Genomic DNA, 20,977 nt, shown 5'->3' on the forward strand with positions numbered 1-20,977 from the left:
TGGCCGTTAAAACAAAAAAGCTTTCCAAGTCCAGCTCCCTTCCTGTTGGCTTACTTATGTACTCTGGGAAGTTTTCAACTGAAAAATGAATATGAGTCAAAATAGTGCACTTTATCCCTTAGAGGTCCACTGGCTATTTTGCCATTTTGTTAATTTTCTTTTGACAAAATAAACCACTCAAAAAAATACACCATGCTCATGTTTGGTATAATCTTTTTTGGCACTACCTCAGCTTCATAAAATAAAAACTATATTGTTCTAAGTTTAATTTACTGTATTAGATCTAGGGCCTTCAAAAAACCCACAACACACCACAAAAAGAATTTAAAATACGTTATTTAAAACAATATTGTCACTTTTTAAAAGAAATTAAAATATGCTGAAATTATGAAAAATACCAGTGCCGTTCCTTTACAGCATGGTCCACTGTCCCCTGTGTGTGACATTAATTCTTATATCAAATTAAAATGATCATATTTCCTATTTTTCTTGGCATATTGGCATCAAATAAACCTGGAAGAAAGCTTAAAGATCATGCTTTCCAAACAAAGTGATTGCAAGGCAAAATGTGACATGTTTCATGATGTCATGTGACAAAGTAGCGTATGACGAAATCACGCCGGCGCGATCGTGGATCCCAAGAGCTACAATAAGTGAGGTGACTATGTAGGGCAGAGGTTATTCCTAATACCTCACATTTATGAGTTCTCTGGCTCAGCAGGTAAGACAGGAAGCAAGCTGGAGGAGGACGGCTTTTCGTTTTGAATAAATATACAAAGCTATCTCATCATTTCAAGTCCAGTCAACTTAAAATTTTAAGGCAGCCTGAGAACTGGCTGATTAGTTTGTTTCAGTGATTTAACTCCTGCAAGCCTAAACAGACAGTAACAACAAGGCTGACCTAAATACACAGGCCGATAAAATGCTTGCTGTGCTCATTAAAAATTGTCTGATACTGTTATTTATTTATTTATTTATTTATTTATTGGGGTTGATGGAGCCCAGTGGCTGCAGGAGATGCTTCCTCCTCTTATCATGCACATCTACAGTCACATGACTTTTACTTCTTTTGCATAAACAAATAAAGAAGCATAAACATCTGTCTTTTCTTACAGCCACAGTTCAAAAGCATAGTCAAACTAAATTTCTGTTTTTGAATTTATTAGTGATCTTAAAATGTGATCAATCAACAAACCTCCAATAAGAGGTGGATTCTACTGACCTTTATTCCCTTTTTGTTTATTATATTATAAAGACATTAGACTGTTGTAAACTAGACTGAAACTTTCACCTTGAACCAAAATGTCAGAGCACAGATTTAACCCTATGTGACTTGGTGTGAGAGGTAGAAGTGATCTTTGCTGTGTAGTCGGGGCCGAAGGAACAAAAGCAAACATTGTGTCACTTTTACAGCCGGCCTTCACACAGCCTCCCCGCTCACGTGTTTCCCTCCTCAGCCTCATCAGCAGCCTCACCCTCCCTCCCTCCTCCCTGCAGGGTAACTTACCGTAGCTGATCTCTCCCACCCTGACACCCTCTAAATCTGTGACATGTTTATAATAACACCACCTTCATGGATTCCAGTCAGAGGAATAAAACAGGGATTGATTTGCTCCTGCTCCTTCCTCGAAGCACTCACATCCCAATAAATGACTCTGCTGATATGATATGGCAGTATTTGTGTTTGGGTTACTGAATAACTCGGTCAGTTATTGCACAGACATGCTGGTGCTAATGGCCTGTAGCTATTAGTCATTACCATCAAATCCAATGAGTAATCAAATAAAAACTCTCACACCCATCGCTCAAGTCCTGGTAATGAGTGGGAGCCTTTTCCTGGAGGATGTTTGTTATTTTTAATCTCCATTTCCTGGATTAAAGATTGAAAAATGATTCTAAATATCCTTAAAGTGTTCATTTGAAGGAAATGAGACGGGTTTTTAAAAGCTTTTCTGTCAGCTGAGGTCACGACTCATAGCTGGGAATTATTGGACTTCATGTAATAAACCAGAAAATTTATGGAGACAATTTTACAGGTGCCTGCATCTGGTTGGATCACTAAACATGAGCGAGCACCGCAGGGAGGCAGGGTTTCCTCAGAAGTCCTACTGAAATATTAGTCTCATCTTCAGCTGTTAGTGGAAAGTCTTATTTTTAAAAATCCAGTCCACTGCAGATGTTCCCAGGACCTTGCTTTGAAATGACGGAGGCTTTAATTTTGAAAACCGGCGCACTTAATCTTTCTATTTTTAAAATCTAGCAAACCCTAAGAGATATCCAAAGAAATTATACTCAGAGGTAATGAAGGCTTCACTTCCAAAAATCTTGTGTACAAAAGAGAATCAAAGTAACTTACTTTGAAATTATTGCAGCTTTTATTTTGAAAATCCTGTGCAATTAAGATGGATTTAAAGGAACTTCTAATTTGATTATTTGATATTTACTCTTGAAAATCAATTCTACCTCAACATATAGAATTGACTATAAAATTATCCAGGCTTTTATTTTGCAAAGTGCGGTTAAGATGGATTCAAAGGAACTTACAACTCAAGAGATTCATGTCTGAGTTGGAAAATCAATTCTGCTTAAACAAAATTGTCAAGAATTGACTATAAAATGATTGAGGCTTTTATTTTGAAAATCCATCTAAATCATAAGATTGTTTGGAACTAACTTTCAATGAATGAGGCCTTAATTTGGAAAACAACTTTTCCTTTGAAACTCTGAAGACTGTAGTTTGAAAAGTAAAGCTTTTTAAAAAGTGAAGGATTCTTAGAAATTAATTTAAAATGACTTTTATTTTGAAAAGCCATTTAGCTAAGGAGATTTAAAGGATCTTACTTTTACATGATTGTGACACTGAATTTTTGAACTCTATTATAGCTACTTCAAACAGTCTAAAGGGTTTAAGTAACAGAGGTTTAAGCTTTTTAATTTGAAAATCAGTTCTGTTGATTCTGGAAATCCAGTCAAGTTACAGGATTGGTAGGAACTTGCTTTCAAATGAATATGGCTTTTATTTTGAAAATCCATCTTTCAAATGAAACTCTTATTTAGCTCAAGAAGTTCTCAAGAATTCAGTTTGGGGGAAAAAGACTTTTATTTTGACATTCAGTGTACTTGAGAGGTAAAAATCACTACTTCTTAGAAGATTTGTCAGTTAAGTTTATCATATTTTGAAAATCAGTTCTACTTCAACAATATTCTGAATAAATGACTTGGATATTTAAATGGTCTTTATTCTGAACAAGCAGTCAACTTGAGAGATAATAAGGATCTCCTTTTAAAGTTATGGGCTTTAATTTTGAAAATCCACTTTACCTTAGAGACACTATTTGGAACGACTGAAGCTTGTTTTTTCAAAGATCAACTAACGTTCAGGGTTCCAAAATGCTGAATTTTAAAATTAGACATTTATTTTGAAATCCATTCAACCTGAGAGATCCAAAGGAACTTCTAAACACTGCATTTTTTTAATTTGTACAAAATGCATTCTATTTAAAATAATCTCAATAGTTTATTAAGATATTGAGACTTTTACTTTGAAAATCAAATTTAATCAAACAAGAATGTAAAGAAATTACTTTCATGTAATTAAGACATAATTAAAACAAAATGGTTATTTTTGCAATTGTGAGGATTGTACTCTAAATGTATAAGACTTTTATTTTGAAAATCAACTTTACACAAGAGATTCTAACTTTATCTTGGATAACTGAGTTTTGATCTTTAAAGTCCAGTCCACTTAAAAGTTTCTAGAGAATTTGATTTGAAAAAAAAAAAGAGACTTTGTGTTGATAATCCCAAATTCTGCATCAAATCAATAAATTAAGATTTTTACTTACTAAAAACATTTATTTTTCAAACGAGACTCTAAAGAAATGATGAATGCCGTACTTATGAGTTTGAAATGAAAGTGCTTTCAAATCATGACATTTTATTTTGAAATTCCAATCTGTTGTTCATGTTTAAACAATAAAAAGGGAAATGAGAGTGAGAATATTATAAAATGTGGATTGTAAACAGGTGCATGTGTTTCTGCACACACAGACACGTGAATTATAGTTTGCACGTATTTCATGTAGTTTAAATTATGACAGAATTCAAATCTTTTAATTAGATAAAGAAACTAAAAACCCTTCCACCACAGTAGAAGGAAAATATTTGCCTATTTCTGATTTGTTTTTGTTATTTTGAACACATTGGTATAAAACTGGCTTCTGAGGAAACTGCTGTATCACTCTTAAAGGGGATAAAGGAAAAAAAAAATCTTGCATCAGATAGTTTGAGTTGATTATTTATTAACAATGACTCAGACTTTCTTTTACAGCTTCAAGGAACTGACAGGAGCTGTAACATAACTGTAGAATTTCCCTCTGAGGATCAATTAAGATTATCTAATCTGATATCTGGAGATAGCAGGATACAAACAGAAGGATGAAACTTTAACTGAAATAAACATTTAAAGGACCGGCAGTTTGGCTCAGTGGATTTTTAAACAGCCCCAAGGGATTTAGACACAACTTACTCTAAAAAAATGTAAATGTTTGACCACAAAACCTCTGAACCTCTTTTATAATTATGTTATTTATTATTCCAGGATCAGATATTTTGTTGTATTTGGTTTTTGAAGGTATTTTTTTCTAGTTTAAGAATAATGCTGCTTGTAGTGATAACACCATTTAGTCAATAACTCCTGGATAACAGGAGGGTTTCATTTAAAATCAAAGCTCATCTTTTTCACTGTTATTTTAATCAAATATTTCATTAATTTGACATTTGGTGTTAAAAATTGAGAAACTAGTGGACATTTTGTGCAACAGGTGTAACCAAGAGGGATGTTAAGAGTCACTTCTGAAACACGACTTTTCTTTCTTATTTTGTCTCATAACTTTCATCTCCAGGGGGCTTCTCTATAATTATTTCAGTTTAGTTAAGCTGTCATGTAAATCGTCCCTTGTGAACTTCAGTTTAGACCATCAAAGGTCAAATTCCTCCAGAAGTTTGAAGACTATATCAGAACCATTTTCCCGTCTGCTGCTGTTTGGGTTTGGGGTTCTCATCTGATTTCCCGTGTTAACAAACATCAACAGCTACTATCACTACTTGTCATTAAAACTTCTTAATTTACTGGATTTAAAAGTATAATCCCCACGTCCAGTTTGCAAAGAACTGAATAAACATTTACTAAATAAACTGAGACAGCAAACAGGACTTGCCACCTCTTATTTAAAGGATTTTTTGAGTGATGTTAAGTCTTGTGGAAGGATAAGGGATGGTTGGAGGATTTCTAGAGCTTGGTAAGAGTGACCACCTTCCTCACCAAGGCCTTTTTACCCCAATGGCTTACTTTGCCTGGTTGACCAGCTCTTTGGAGAGTCCTGGTTGTGCCAAACTTCTTCCATTTAAGAATTATGGAGGCTGCTGTGCTCTTGGAAACCTTCAGTAAAGCAGAACTGTTTTGCCTTCCCCAGATCTGTGCCTTCAACAATCCTGTCCCCGAGCTCTGCAGGCAGTTCCTTTGACCTCATGGCTTGGATTTTGCTCTGATATACACTCCAGCCACTTTATTAGACACACCTGTTTAATTGCTTGTGGTCAGGACGACTTGCTGAAAGTCAAACCGAGTGTCAGAATGGGGAAGAATGGGGATTTAAGTGACTTTGAAAGTGGCATGGTTATAGCACCAGATGGGCTGGTTTGAGTATTTCAAAAACTGCTTATCCACTGGGATTTTCCATGCACAACCATCTCCAGAGTTTACAGAGAATGGTCAGAAAAGGGGAAAATATCCAGTGAGTGGCAGTTGTGTGATCGACAAGACCTTGTTGATATAAGAGGAGAATGGGCAGGCTGGTTCAAGATGATAGAAAGGCAACAGAGGCTCAATAATAACCACGTTACAACCAAGGTATGCAGAATACCATCTCTGAATCCACAACACGTCGAACCTTGAAGCAGATGGACTACAGCAGGAGATGACCACACTGGATGCCACTCCCAAATCACACAAGCTCAGCAAAATTGGACAACAGAAGATTGGAAAAATGTAGCCCGGTCTGATGGGTCTAGATTTCAACTACGACATTCAGATGGTAGGGTCAGAATTTGGTGTAAACAACATGACAGCATGGATCCATCCTGCCTTATTTTAACGGTTCAGGCTGGTGGTGGTGTAATGGGTTGGGGGATGTTTTCTTGGGACTCTTTGGGCCCCTTAGTACCAACTGAGCATAGTTTAAACTCCACACCCTACCTCAGTACTGTTGCTGACCACGCCCATCTCTGTATGACCACAGTGTACCCATCTTCTGATGGCTAGGATAATGTACCAAAGCTAAAATAATCTCAAACTGGTTCCTTGAACTCTGTACTCCAATGGGCTCCACTGTCACCAGATCTCAATCCAATAGAGCACCTTTGGGATGTGGGGGAACAGGAGATTCACGTCATAGATGTGCAGCCAACAAATCTGCAGCAACTATGTGATGCTATCATGTCAATATGGACCAAAATCTCTGAGGAATGTTTCCAACACCTTGTTGAAACTGAGGCACAAAGAACTGAGGCAGCTCTGAAGGCAAAGGAGTCCAACCCTCCCAACTAGGGAGGTGTACCTAATAAAGTGGTGAGTGTATATTAAAGTGGCCCTGCCATCTTGGTGTTTAAATATAACCTATAGATTTCTGCTTTTATTAAATGAAGTCCTCAATCTAAAACAGCATGTAGGCATTAGAGGTGGGTGGAGCAGATTGATGCATCTCTACTCCTCATCTTTTGTTAATGTTTTGAGTGGAAGCTCCCTGGCAGGGAAATTTACCTACTGTAGTTTTAACTGTGCATATAAACCTGCTGGGTGTGAATTACTTCATAGTTTTATAAAGCTGACATAATCTTTATATTTCATAATAAGAAACATTTCCTCCTGAAATAGCTGAAGCATTACAGAGTAACCACAGTGTATTCATTGTGTGGGAGCAGTCACGGCTCAAGTGCTAATATATCATGCTAACCGTGTCAGGAAGTGGACCAACAGGTTAGTGGTGCTCCAGTGAGAATATAGAGCTGCAAAACCACCTGTTAGCTTATCACTGTCTACATGGAAATGACTCTTTATGTGCAAAGTTTGTCTTCAGGCTCGCTGGATGTTGCAAAAGCGCTCTAGTTCTGTTTAATGTCCAGAGCGAGAGCGTTACAGCACAATGGTGACTCACTTTGTTTGTGTGGCTTCAGTCTGAGTCAAAAAGGTGCAGCCTGTGGAGTTATAAGAGTGGGAAATTGTTATAAAGAAAGGGAATGTGTCTGATAGTAGAAGGTGTGCTGGATGGAGCTAAGGGAGATTTGCATTTAGTCAGAGTGTTTTTGTAAGAAAGAGCCAAAGATGAAAGAGATATCAACACAGAAAGAGAGACAGAAAGAAGTGCGAGGGTAAGAACGTGTATTACTCTCTCTGAAGTTTCCCTCCCCCTCCTCTCCACCTCCAGACACCACCTCAAGGCCGAGTCACTCTCCAACCGCATTTGCATAAAGTGCTAAAAAGAGGGCTGACAGAGCAGGGCAGATGATACAGGCCAGCAGACACAGAGGAGGAAGGAGGATCCAGAGCTGACATTGACAAAGCTGATCCAGGAGCACACACCCACCAACACATTCACAACTAAAAGCACACCTGTGAGTCAGACAGAGGACGGCCAGGAGGAGGACAGGACTTCATAGAAAACCTTAAACTCTCCTCTGCTGGGATCTCAGTTTGACTGCAGAAAAATGCATTTTGGAGTGAAAGAGGAGTGAGCAGAGGGATAAAGAGAGGATCATCTCACATCTTCGTCAGTCAACAGGTAAATTTAACCTTTGCTTAAATTTTGCCTCCAACTTTTTGTGCTTTCTTTTAAAAGGTTTTGGTTTAAAATTTAAAGCCATTTTCACAAAAACTGCTTTTGTATTTTAAAGAGAAGATCTTTAAGGATCTTCAGTCCTGGGAATTCAGAGATTAACCTCACATCAAATACAAAGGAAAACTTGGTCTTAAACTGCAGGATTAAAGCGTTATAGATGCTGTTGTATACATTTGACTGAGTTTTAAAGTAGCTTAAAAGAGCACGTGCTTCAGAGAAATCAATGAACAGCTGCACGAGTCAGTGGTCAAATGTTATGAGCTTTTTTAGTCAGCCCTCCCAAATGCCTCACTGCTTCCTAGGGCTGGGCAATAAAGAGCATAAATCATAATTTTATGTATTAGCTGAATGGCATAACACAATAAAGCTCCATATTATCGTCGGTTGAGAAATAACAAATGTTTTTCACAATCCAGGAACTTTGAACATTTATGATGACAGACACCCAATATTGGGTCATTTTTATTTTTTTATGACCAATAATTGAAGACAAACTGTACTTGTAAATATAATCTGTTTCACAATGATAGAAATCTCAACTACTTTAAAGAGTGGTGCACAAAAGAAGGGTTTTCTTCTACATTTAAGGTTGCACTTCACATACATAAAAAAACAAAAGATCCTGCAGAGGAAGACGGCTCAACATTGCCCTGCAAAGATCCTGATGTCTTGAACTGATGTGTTGTTCAAAAACGAGCAGGCTCAAAGAGCCGACTCTTTTATATGAAATCTGTTTCCTGTTTAAGAGCGTTTCCATTGTTTTCTTCAGGTTATTATTTGAAAGACAGAATTAAGAGAGGATATTTCCTCACTGCTCTACCACAGATATGCTACACTCTAAGGGCTCATGCATGATGGTGTAGCATTAATGTTTCATATCAGCGGGGTCAAATGGCCTGGCCAGTAAGCAGGGTTCAACTGGTCTGCAAGACTTTTTGGGAAGACAGGATAATTTAGTAAATAATTATGTGATTTTTTTTTTTATTTAAGAGTAATCTTGGGGCATTTGTTGTATTTCTCTATTAGAGAGAGATAGGACAGTGGATAGAGCTGGAAACAGGGATGAAAGAATGGGGGATGACATGTGGTGAAGGGACCACAGACTTGAACTTGGGGGTGCAGCCATGTAGGAACCAAAAGGGTCAGTGCAGGTCATAAATTTGCTCTGGGTCTTCCATCTACTAGTGATGTTATTCAATATAACTAGCTGTACATTAGAATGATAATGTGACTGTACATCTGATAGTTTGAGGAAATAATTTGAAATTTTCATTTGCAAATACCTTAACATAAGGCACAGATGGCCAAGTGGTTAGGGCGCGCCCCGTGTCTGTGGGTGACCCGGGTTGAAGTCCAGCATGTGGCGCTCTCTCATCCTGGTTCCGCCTCTATCCACTGTCCTTCTCTATAAATAAAGGCATAAAATGTCAAAACCATTATTAATATACATCTATAAGTATTATCGAGTTGATTTTATCATCATGTTGATGTCATAGCTGGTTTTGTAGTTGGTAATCAGTTAGTATTGCTATCAAAATAACACTATATTGCACACAAAAATATGCTGTGTATTTATATTTAAGTAGTTCTTTTTACTCCAAATAGAATCAGCTTAATCAACTAACTATGCTGAAGTAAACAAGGAGTTTAACTTAGATAACTGTGCATGCTACATACTAAAAGTTGACATTAAATCAAAAACCACAAAAAATCTGCAAAAACTCGCATCCCTAACCTCTCCGGTGAGCCACGTCATCTACCAATGTATAACAAAAATACGCCACTAAAAGATGCAGGACGCTGAGATCTGACACCCTAGCAGGTCTGGTGTCTACAGCGACTCTTCTGCTGAGATGAGCCAAACAATCCCAGAGTCAGAATTCCCATCTCTAATACCTGCGAAGCAAGAACAAAGGATAGCCCAGTTTTATCTGAGGAACGGAGAGTTTTAAAAACCTACAAGCTCTTAGAAGAGTTCTAGAAACATCCCAGATCCAGGTAAGCCATTAATTATCAGCCAAATGTGCCTCTACGGCAAAAAGTCACACCTCTCTGGTCATCCAAGTTTTCTATCTCACAGGTGCCAGAACTTTTTTGCAGTTTTCCAAGTTTCCCTCTGAGTTTGCAGTGGATTTGGTCAGGTTTTTATGTGCAAATTGAAAATGTGAATTAAAACTGGGGGCTGGAAATGCCACTATGCTCTTATGCATTTAAAATGATCGATCAGTGGTATCTAAAAGAGCAGGAATTTAATGACCGTTGGTCATATTCAACCGTAAGAGGGAGAGCAATGTTTAAATCGCACACATATGCTCCTTACAACTTCCCCACTCTTTCCTCTTTCTCCAACATGTATTCATTTGTGCAATTTAGACAGTGTGCAGAAGTTTGCCTGCAATTTTTGGTCATTCAAAGCAAGTTAACCAATACTGGATGTTGAGTGCCTCTACTTTACTGCAGTGATATCAAAAATGCATCAACAACTTTTGATTTATACTGAGATATAAATGAAATTAAAATTATGATTTAGACTTTAGTAAGCTTGTTTTCATCAGTGGTTCTTACTGTAAGTGATATTTTCATTGCCTAGCATCAACATAAAGGATGTTCTCCTCTCTTTATCTAATCCAAACTAAATCCTGTATGTCACAAACTCAGCATATTTCCCAGCCCTACTGCTTCCTGCATCGCCTGTTTGCACATCTCCTATCTCTCTCCTCATGCTCACGTTCAGTTAAACCGTCTGCAGCCCCCCCTCTCTCCTCAAACAGCAGGTAGATCAAGTTTCATTGACTTTTCAGGCTGAGAACAGGTAGGGCAGCATTGGGGACGAAGGGTTTAACCACACATGCAGCTGAAAGCACACACGGCTTAGCACGAGACAAAAGGAGGCTAAAAAACAACAACAGTACGGTGGCTACAGACAAATTTGACTAAAAAACAAAACAGGTCTCGTGACACAAACAGGCTGATTTGTATATTAGTGGGTCAGTAGGCCAGCTAAAAAAACATGATCAACAGAGGCAGATAAAGGATCATAAAAGCAGCTCAACGTAGAAAAACCTATAGAGATAATTAAAGGGCCGCCCCCGTGTTTGAAGTTTGTATTCTGGGCAACGACTCAGTCTGAGTTAATGTTTGACTCTATATGCGGTATACATTATATGACCCTTCAGTTTGGCCCCTAAACACTGGCTCCACCATGAATCTGGGCAGTTTTTCTGGCTGCAGAGCTACATAACCATAGAAAAAGCACATACAAGGAAAATGACCTGAAATATAAGATTGTATAGCTCTAGTAAAGAAAAGGCTTAAGTTGTAACATGAGCCAAAGCATATTAGCCATCAATGTCTGTATAAATGACAAGGTTTAGCCTTTAGGTTTGAAAGTACGGAGGCCCTAAGAGGACATGCACCCATATTTTTAAAGTTTTGCAGCAACAAGTAAAGTTTGGGTGTTTCTTCAAGATCTTGAGTCATTATTCTGGGACGGCAATGCTTGCTTTTTCATGATTAGGACTTAAGTTTTGTCATTTTCAAAATCAAGAATTTAGTTGTTGCTGGAAAAAATGTTATCCCACCAAAAATAACAAGAACAATCAATGGGGATCTCAAAAGAAATGCAACTAAAATGTTTGTTTTCACAGGAAAATAAAGTGAAATCAAGTGTATCAGTGTATGTCCTCTTAGGGCTTCTGTACAAAAGGGAAGTTAATGCAGAAGTACCTTAAACTCCATTTCTAATGACAGATATCTTAGTTAAACTTGATTTTACCTACAAAAATCCTTTTCCTATTATTTATCCACCATCCTTTTCTAGTTCCAGCCTTTCCTTCATCGTATTCTGAGTTTTTTCTGGTTCATTTTCAAAGATGAGAACTCATATGACCTTGTAAATCTGCCTCTAAGGAGGCCACACAGCTATTTTCTGAAGAGCTTCATGCTACATTTACTTTACCATTCAAATATGAAGTAGAAGTAGAAGCAAATCAAGCAAATGTTTGATAAATGAGCTACCATCAGCCACCATAGACTTAGTATAAGAACAGGATGAGTGTCTTGTTTACAAATGCAAAGCCAGTGCCTGAATTTGCATTATTTCTAATGGCCAGTAGGGGGCAAATCAACTTGTGAGCAGAATAGTGTTTGAATGGCTTTCACGTGACTTCATGGAGCTGCCCCAAAGTAGTGGTAGCTCGGTGGCCATCTACGTGTTTTATTGCTTATTTTTATAATGAAAGAAAGTCGTTGTTCAGCTGGGGACACCACCTGATAAGAAAACGAGCCTGGGTTATACATTTACAGAAGCAATCACAAACAAGAACAAGAAGCAGATTAATGCTGTTAGTCTGCAGGTTACTGTAGACGGTAGCACTAAACAGACTTCTAATCCTGAGCTCAGATTTTGTCTCGGCTTGCTCAAAACATGACTGTCTTCTAACACCACAGCCCCAGAACACTGACCGACCGCTGACAGTGACCCTGATATGACTGTCAAGAAACACGAACTAGCTAATGTAAGCTAGTAACTGATGAATTTTGAATTTATTTTTATGTAATCAGGACGATGCACTTTAACATAGTTTCATCATAGAGCAGTGATAATCAACTGGAGGCCTGGGGGCCACATCAGGCCCCCCACAGTTTCCAATCTGGCCCCCAGAGGATTATTAAATTCAGAAAATTTGAGAGGGCAAAAATATGTCATGCCATTATTTAACTTTTTTTCTTGAAGTCTGAAGAAAATCTTCAACTTAGTGGCTTATCAGACAAGAATCACACATGGTTAACACATACTTATTATCATCCTGAGTAAAGTTTGTTTTTTGCAATAATTTTCCACATGAGGCTCTTTGAGAGCGTAAATTCCCTCTTCTGAGAATGTTCAGAGCTGTTTCCTGCACGTGTTTTTGGCCAATCACAACACAGCATACTAGCATCAAAGTCAGTGTCAGACATCAAGAGGGCTCCAGAAATATGTAGATAAAATATCTCAATCGCCCCCTTGTGGCTGGCTGCAGTATAGGTGATAGGGGCTGGTGTCATTGTTAAAAGCTTAAAGTTCCATTTATTTTGGAAGGAAATTATATTTTTACAAGAATATTTTTAAGAAGAAGATTGTATTTCAGTTTATTTCAGTATCTGTCCCCCACAGCATAGGTCAAGAAAAAGCTGGCCCTTGTGAAAATGGAGTTGATGACCCCTGACAGAGCATGAAGCTGCTAATGTCCAACTCTTGTCCTTTGTTGGGCCTTTGAGTAAACATAGTTCATAAGATGTACAACAATCAGCAACATAAAAAGTACAGTAGTTTACAGTACAACGATTCAATGAATACATAGACCACAATACAATTTTATGAATTAGTACAAGTGTGAATATCTTCAACATAACTTTACAAACAGCAGCTTAATTCACCCAAAACCCAATTAAACTGTCCTTACTTTTGTAGACTATCATCCTGGCATGCTTTAAGAAAAAAAAAAATCTTCTACTGTAGACGTACCAGAATATAAAAACATTGCTGTAGCAAAGTTTAGCTCAGAATTTTCCAACTTTAGTGATTTAAATCCCATCTCAGGTGCTGCTTAAGCATCCAAAGTGGATAAACGGTTTAAATTAATACCTCAGTTTCTCTACAGTTATCAGGCGACATAAACATGCACTGCTTTGAAGACAGAGAGTCAAATACCAATGCATCAGTGCCATATAGAAGTTGATGTCAGATGCCTATGTCCTAAACTCTTTTTGCCCTCAAGGCCTGTGTGGTCACGTGACACTATGAATGGAGTTCTGTGAGAAAAGGACCACTCAAACTTAAATTAAACAACTGTGCAGAGGTACATAAGAAAAACAGTCGACTATTGATACAGCAGGATGTTGTGTTGAAAAATAGTGTTTGGTTTGAAATGTTAAACTTGGAAAGAGTGATGGACCAGGATGTTCTTTATGCTGTCATGAGCTGTTTGAACAGGATGGAGCTGTTGAAATATAAATCCTAAACCTGTTTGTATTCTGGCTCAAAAACTAAGATGATAACGGCTAAAATGTCAAAGCAGGGGTGTGAAAAAGAAAACCCACAGAGCAACAGGTGGAGTCACATTAGCTACGGCTTCTTCTCTTGGACGCCATGGTAACAGCGCAAACTCTAAACATATCAGTTTCACCTGTTAACTCAATTGTTAGAATCAGTGTTAATTGCTAATGAAAAAAAACAGACCAAAATAAGCAAAAGAGAGAAAAGTACCACCCTGACCTCATGGTTACATTTATAAATTTTAACGTTATAATAAACTCCATTAAAGCTCTTTTTTATTTGTCAGACTAAGAATGACTTCCAGTACAACTTTTCCTTCATTATCAGAAAACTACTGAATGTATTACATATAATTTTAGTGCAGGTGAAGACAAAAACAGCCAATTTTCTGCTTTGTGAACAAAGATTGACGTGGCTTTAAATAGGCAACAGTGGAATGTGCTTGTGCATTCCTCCTGACCAACCAGCAGATACAAAAATGTGAACCGTTAGTTCAGACTGATAATGGTGCTTTAAAATCAGAAATAGAGATGAACTGGATGAATTTAGACCTCACACAATGGAGGTTAGATCGAGCACTGAGCTCAGCAGGTGTGCAGATTAAGTGATTTTAATATAACCTGATAAAAAGCTCAAACAAAGAGACTGTAAATGCATCCAGCTCTTCTTTTATTGCACTATGTTTTATCATATTTCCTTTATAACCTGCCACTATGTTGACTGTCTAAGGAATCATTAGAGGTGCGACAAAGCACAGCCTGCAGCTCTTGCCAAAGCTGCTTTCAGCTGGTTGACTTTTGACAATGTCAGGCTCTGTTGTCGTTTAGGTCGCTATTTACTCAGGGCTTGTTCTGCAGGTAACATGGCCTCAGGCTTTGGAAAACAGTTTCTCTTTTAAAGACCTTGAGCTTGATCTCTCTGACCCAGAAATGATGAGAAGTATGTACTGATTAACCCAATATGAACCTCTAAAGATGTGAATGAACAATTGTAGATATAACAGTGATTTAAATATGCCAAAGGTGGCTGCTTCTCTGAAGTTAAACTTAAACTACTCTCAACAGTGGGTTATTAGTGTCTGTTCAAATACAAAGTCACTTTAGTCAAACAAAATTACCATAAAGCTCCTGAGGAAAATGAGAAAGAACATGGTAGTAGTTGGGCTGGACAATATGTTGATGTTTAGCTCAGGGCTGATGCTCTGTGGTAAGAAACTGCTAAATTCTGCAGCATCAGTGCAGCCGTGCTACAATCACAACAAGACCTGTGCGCACACAGTTCATCCATTTCACCTCATGCTCGTTTTATGTCTTTATATTTTATTTCCATATCACTCTTATGCCTTTATTTCATTTTCATTCACTTCTTTGACAGTGAAAGCCCTGTTGTTTATATCCATTTTAATCTTTACAGCTCTTTTATGCCATTTGTTTGCAACAAAACACAAAGTCAAAGTCCATGTTTGTGTTTAGGTGCTCCGCAATGAAACTTGATTCTGTTTCTGAAAGTAGAAAAGTAGGGTGGCAGCATCAGAAGCTGCACCTGTCCAGTTGAACATTTATTTTTGGCAACACTTTACAAAAAGGTAATTGGCATGTTTTTGTCCAGTTCTGATTTAACTACTGTTATAGTTGCTTCCAGGCCAATCTCTTCGCCAGCCACCATTGCTTACAAGCTTGCATTTTTGAAACTTGAAATTTTTGGTTTTCTGTTGTCAAAATTTAAGACTTTTACACTTGGAAATTGCAAGCTTTTCTTGTAAATGTCAAACTTTTTCAACACTAATATTCTGACTTTGTTTTCTTGTGAATAAACAACTAATAATCTCAAAAAAGTGGATTCCACCCCCCCAAAATATCAACTTTATGCTTAAAAATGAGCATATTCCCTTCATTTTTAAAAATCTTTTTGGTTGGCCCTAATATATTATGATTCTAAGTATGATTTTTTTTTCTAAACATATGCACATCTTATTTTGATAACCTCAGATAAGGCCTCAGATAGTATAATCTTAATGCATCTAGCCTGCACCATTCTAATCTCAATCTTTCACATCTATTGATTTGTTCCCACTTAATTCATATTAATGCATATAAAACAAGCAGCGTGCACATATTTACATAGTTAAGACTGCCTTAAGCTCTCTGTGGATGTTGAAGTTGGATAAATAAATATAAACCCTAACTGCATGTGAATTTTTATATTGATTAATATTAGTAGAGGAAGCTCCAGCGAGTTGCCTGCCTGATAATTGAATTTTAGTTCCTCCAGCAGGGAAATCAAGATGAGATGGGCGCTTAGGGGAATCTTGAAACTGATAAGACAGGTGTAATTATACAGAAGAATCTGTCCTCATCCCTCTAAAGCATGTAAGAATTCAGCAGAGACGAGGAGAGAGCGAGAGTTAGCGGTGCAGGAATTTCAAGGTTAGATGGAGCGATTAGACGGAGAACAAGCGGGGACTTTGTGCAGACGAGAGTTTTGGGGCAGGACCGACCCCGAGGGCACGGAGAGGAGAACACCTGTGGTCAGACCATCCTTCATACCTTAAACACAGCCCCCTTCACATTAGGACCCTTTAATGACTAACCCTTAACCCCGAAGGGCAGGTTTCCCCATTTAATATCTCATCATCCTAAAAAGGGGAGCACAGAGGTTAAAAAAACAGAAGAGAGAATGTTTTTGGTCATGCAAAGTCTGCAGAATCCAAACTAGGTCACAACATTCTTTAATGTTCATGTTAGCTTCCTAAATTATGTTGTCAATTTTAAACATACATGCTGAAAAAGTCCAAGCAGCCTACAGTTATTATATTTAAGGTAAGGCCACATGCAATGACTCACCTAAAGCCACTCAGACTAAAAAAGGCCTAAGGCCTGTGTGTTAGCTCATATAGCATCCAGCCATGGCTACAGTTCATAACTATTCTAGGAAGAGTAGGCCTAACAAAATTCAATAGAGTAGAAACTGGCCTTAAAATGTTCTTAAGATTTTCACTGGTAGCTATCCGCTATCTTGTAACACTCATGCTAATGTCTCAGCTTGCTATGTTAAAGGTCCAAGGCAAAACTGTTAGCATTTGGTTGACATGGCCAAAATAAATGAGTAAAAAATGTAAAGTATTTGTTCCAAAGACCTGTTTGTTGGCTACTTTTAACCTTTCTGTTACTAATGGTATGCTAACAAACATAGCCTGCTAATGTTTTAGCATACTGAACTCCATTTGAGATGTTTAGCTGTATTCATGCTCAGAGAGCTTTATTATTGTTTCTTCTAGCTCATTCTGGCTAATGGCTACTGACAAACAAGCTAAACACATTTTATTGTCATTTAAGAGGTAAATTCAATAAAGAGCAGTAAAAAAAGTTTGTTTGAGCTACCTTTTACCTTAGTCCTGTGGCTGCTGCTGCAGGTAGCATTGATGTGAAACAGCTGTGTTGATTGACAGGTGCAACTTGATTGACGTGATCAGTGCATGATGGGAGACTTGCTGTGTCAGATGATTGAGTCACGGGACCCGCCATCAACTCCTCAAGGAGAACTGCGACCCAATTTTTAATATTTGTTTTGTCAATCAGATGTATTCAACAAAAAATAGTTGCGCTTGAGCCAAAGGCAGTACAAAAGATGTGACAAAACAATGAAACAGGAAAACATACATGTTTAATAGAGTCACAGAGACAATTTGGTGCAATTTTCCATGACCCACTTTTGGGTCCCGACCTGCCAGTTGAGAACCACTGATCTAGTGATCACAGAGAAGTCACGCCAGTTTCTACTCTATTGAACAAACAAATTTCGGCGCAAAATTTAGGACATCCCAGCTTATACAGGACAGTTGGGATACCTGTCTTCATCTACTTACCTGAGTTCTGCATGATGGCATGCTAACATGCTAATTTTTCACCTTCTTTGTTGAAAGTCATCAAGCAGAAATGTTAACCCCCTATCACTGCCAGAATAGATAGCTAAAATCAAAACAATGTTGCTTTTAGTTACCTTTCCCCAAGGGCCTGTTAGCAAACATGCTATCCTACTGGCTTAGTATTAAAGGCTACTAGCTGCAAATGTTAGCATGTTTGACTGAAACGACTACTAAAACGTGTCTAGCATTTTGTTCAAGTTTGTTTGTGGCTTGTCTTCAACCTGCTTAAATTGAATGCTAACATTTTAGCCAGCAATAACAAAGGCTTCTATGGAAATTAGCATGCATGTTTGATATGACATGACTTTTAAAGTAAGGTATTCTCTGGCAAGGTTTTCAAGATTTAGAAGTTAGCAGCAGCAGACATAAACAGCTGCTGAACAGCGCTACAGTCTTTTAGAGTAGATTTAACAAAGTCTGCTTCATCACTTGCAAGCTAGTAAACATTTTGAGCTTTTCCCACCCACATTGATATAAAATATTGGACAGTAGAGATCTTTAAACCTAACAAGCAGCAGCAGTACACCAAACATAACAATGTCTCTTTTATTAGGCTATCAGTTACACAGTGTACTGAGACTGGGAGGACATTACAGCTAACTCTGTTCTCAGGTCATCAGCATTCAAAACATCTTCTGTTTACTAGGATTCACATTTACATTTTCTAGCACTTGCCTCAAGGGAAAAGGGGAGTTTCCATTTAACATAATGCTAAAATTCCTGATGAGCATTCATACTTGATGAATTATGGCTGAGATAAAGGTCTTAAAGTGGTTTACACTGGCGTCTCTGATTAAGGGCATGAAGTCATGATTGTAAATCTCATGTTCCTTAAAGAACAGTGTGTCCTTAATCATATCTCTCTGTGTACCTATAAAATAATCAGTCATGCCTACATTCCTACATACAGAAGCCTTTATTGTACTTTTGTGAACTCATTTAACCGTCTCATTTACTTGTACCCAATGCTGCTGCTTTATTTAGAAAGTCCCAACACATTTGACCGTTTCTACATCACACTCGTGATTGCATTACTCATTGACAGACCAAAATCCTGTCAGCTTTGTGATATTATGTGTGCTCTGCGTGAGGGTTAAAATAGTTAAAGTTCAACTCTGTATGAGATTGACTCAAAGCTTGTTGGGATTACAGCTGTGCATGACGGAAATGGTTTGCACTAGCTCTGACAGTTTTCACGATACTGTAGCAAGAAACAATCTGGTTTACAAAAACTAATCTGCATCTTGTTTTTACAGATAATCCAGACATAAAGGCCAGAGAGTCCAGAGAAGACTTGAAAAAGAGAGGGGAGGCCTTAGATATCCAGAAGATGGACCAGTCTCCTCAGATCTGGCACATGCAGGTTGACAACCCTGGAGAGCTGCAAAAGAAGATATCGATCGCCAGCCAGCCGGAGTGCTCCATCTGCTACAACAACTACGACAATGTCTTCAAGACGCCCAAACTGCTGGACTGCACCCACACTTTCTGCCTGGAGTGCCTCTCCCGCCTCATGGCGATCTCCCTGGCCGACCAGGAGGACAACAACGGCAGCGCTCGCCTCTCCTGCCCCTTCTGCCGTCACCAAACTACGCTACCTGAGGAAGGGCCCCCTGCTTTGACCACCAGCCGCGAGGTCCTCTGCAAGCTGCCCAGCCACCAGCAGCAGGAGGAGCCCGTATGGCTGGACGGGGAGAAGCTCTGCTACAAAACCAGGGACAGTGCCCCTGATAGTCCCTCGGCTTTCTGCGTCTGCATTGACATTGGTGCCAGCAAGTCGTCCACCCCGGTCCAGTCGACGCCTCGGACTTTGGGTATTCTGGACCGGCTGGCGGACTGGAAGAGGATGGTGCTGTTTGTCATCCTCATGGTGCTGCTTGTTGTCGTCGTGTTGTGGCCTCTGCAATGCGTTTTCACCACCGGGAGCATGCGGTGTATACGGCAGTCAAACCACGGCAACCCCACTCCGACACCAACCACCACTACCATCAGACCGCGCTATTAAACGGCCTGGACATTTTGACACAAAAACTGTAGATGTTATGCTAATAATTGCACAAAAGTTGCTCCACATAACTGTCAACACTTCAAATTTTGTTGCCTGCAATGGAACCATGAATGTTGACTCCAAGCGCTGCAAAAAATGTTGGACTTTAGCACCTTTCAGAAGTGGTTTACTATTTCAGACTTCACCAGGGACCAAATATTATGGGTGGAAAGCAACACAGACTGCAACCATTTCACTGAATTTTTGCATCAAAATTATTGAAACATTTAGAATCTTTCACATCATCACCAAATTTTGCAAAAAAGCAGCTTTAACTGGAATAAATCCCCTCTTACACCATGCAATAGCAGCACGATCATTCCTACAAGCCTGTAAAGATTGATGAAATGCCACAAACTTTTCCTAAAATCAGTGACACAAACGCTTTTGCACTTGAATCATCCTCTGTAAATTTAAACAGGACTAAAGTTTTCCATTAAATTTTGTGTCGAAATGAAATTGCAGAGGATCAGAACACAGTGAACATGTGTGGGTTGATTTGTTGATAGTGCCTGCTGAACGTGACGTAGATGCTTGCCAAATGACGTTTTGTGAAGGTTCATGCCAACTTTGCTATGCAAATATCCAGCTGGCTAGAGAACAACAAATAGTCAAGATTGTAGTGATAGAAGAGATCTTTAACAAAGATAAGAATGTAATCACAATGTGCCAACTAAGAACTCAAACTTTTTAAGTATTGTACATTTGATTGTGTGTTTTTTATGCCTTTGTTTACAGAACTCTAATAAAAGAGTTATCAGATAATGTGTCTGGGATTTACCATGTGTTCAGAGCTGCCTCATCATTAAGATAAAAATCATTATTGCAGCTTATCATGAGTTTTCTCCATTCTATAAAACTTCTGCAGCATCGTTTAAAGTTCCTGCACACACTGTGTGATTTCAAGCTGATGAAGTATAATCTGAGTAGCACAGCTCACTTGGAAGTCAGGCCAACTTTCAGCGTTTGTCATGCAGTGTTCAGGGGACCGAACGACAGACCACAGCCAGATCAGCTGCTAATGGCCCGACAGGTTTCTAGCATGTTTAATATTTTAGTTGTATGACTGCACA

The 20,977-nt window shown here is 38.5% G+C and overlaps 1 protein-coding gene across 1 annotated transcript; it reads left to right on the plus strand.

Annotated features, from left to right (window-relative positions):
* Window positions 1-7,019: 7,019 nt before the first annotated feature.
* Window positions 7,020-20,649, plus strand: LOC121517871 (RING finger protein 223). Its single transcript, XM_041799951.1, has 3 exons — window positions 7,020-7,036; window positions 7,485-7,838; window positions 19,114-20,649. Exon 3 carries the CDS (start codon window positions 19,188-19,190, stop codon window positions 19,860-19,862), a length of 675 nt encoding a protein of 224 aa, XP_041655885.1. The 5' UTR covers window positions 7,020-7,036; window positions 7,485-7,838; window positions 19,114-19,187; the 3' UTR covers window positions 19,863-20,649.
* Window positions 20,650-20,977: the final 328 nt, after the last annotated feature.

Source organism: Cheilinus undulatus, linkage group 11 (genome assembly GCF_018320785.1).
Source record: "Cheilinus undulatus linkage group 11, ASM1832078v1, whole genome shotgun sequence".
NCBI lineage: Eukaryota > Metazoa > Chordata > Actinopteri > Labriformes > Labridae > Cheilinus > Cheilinus undulatus.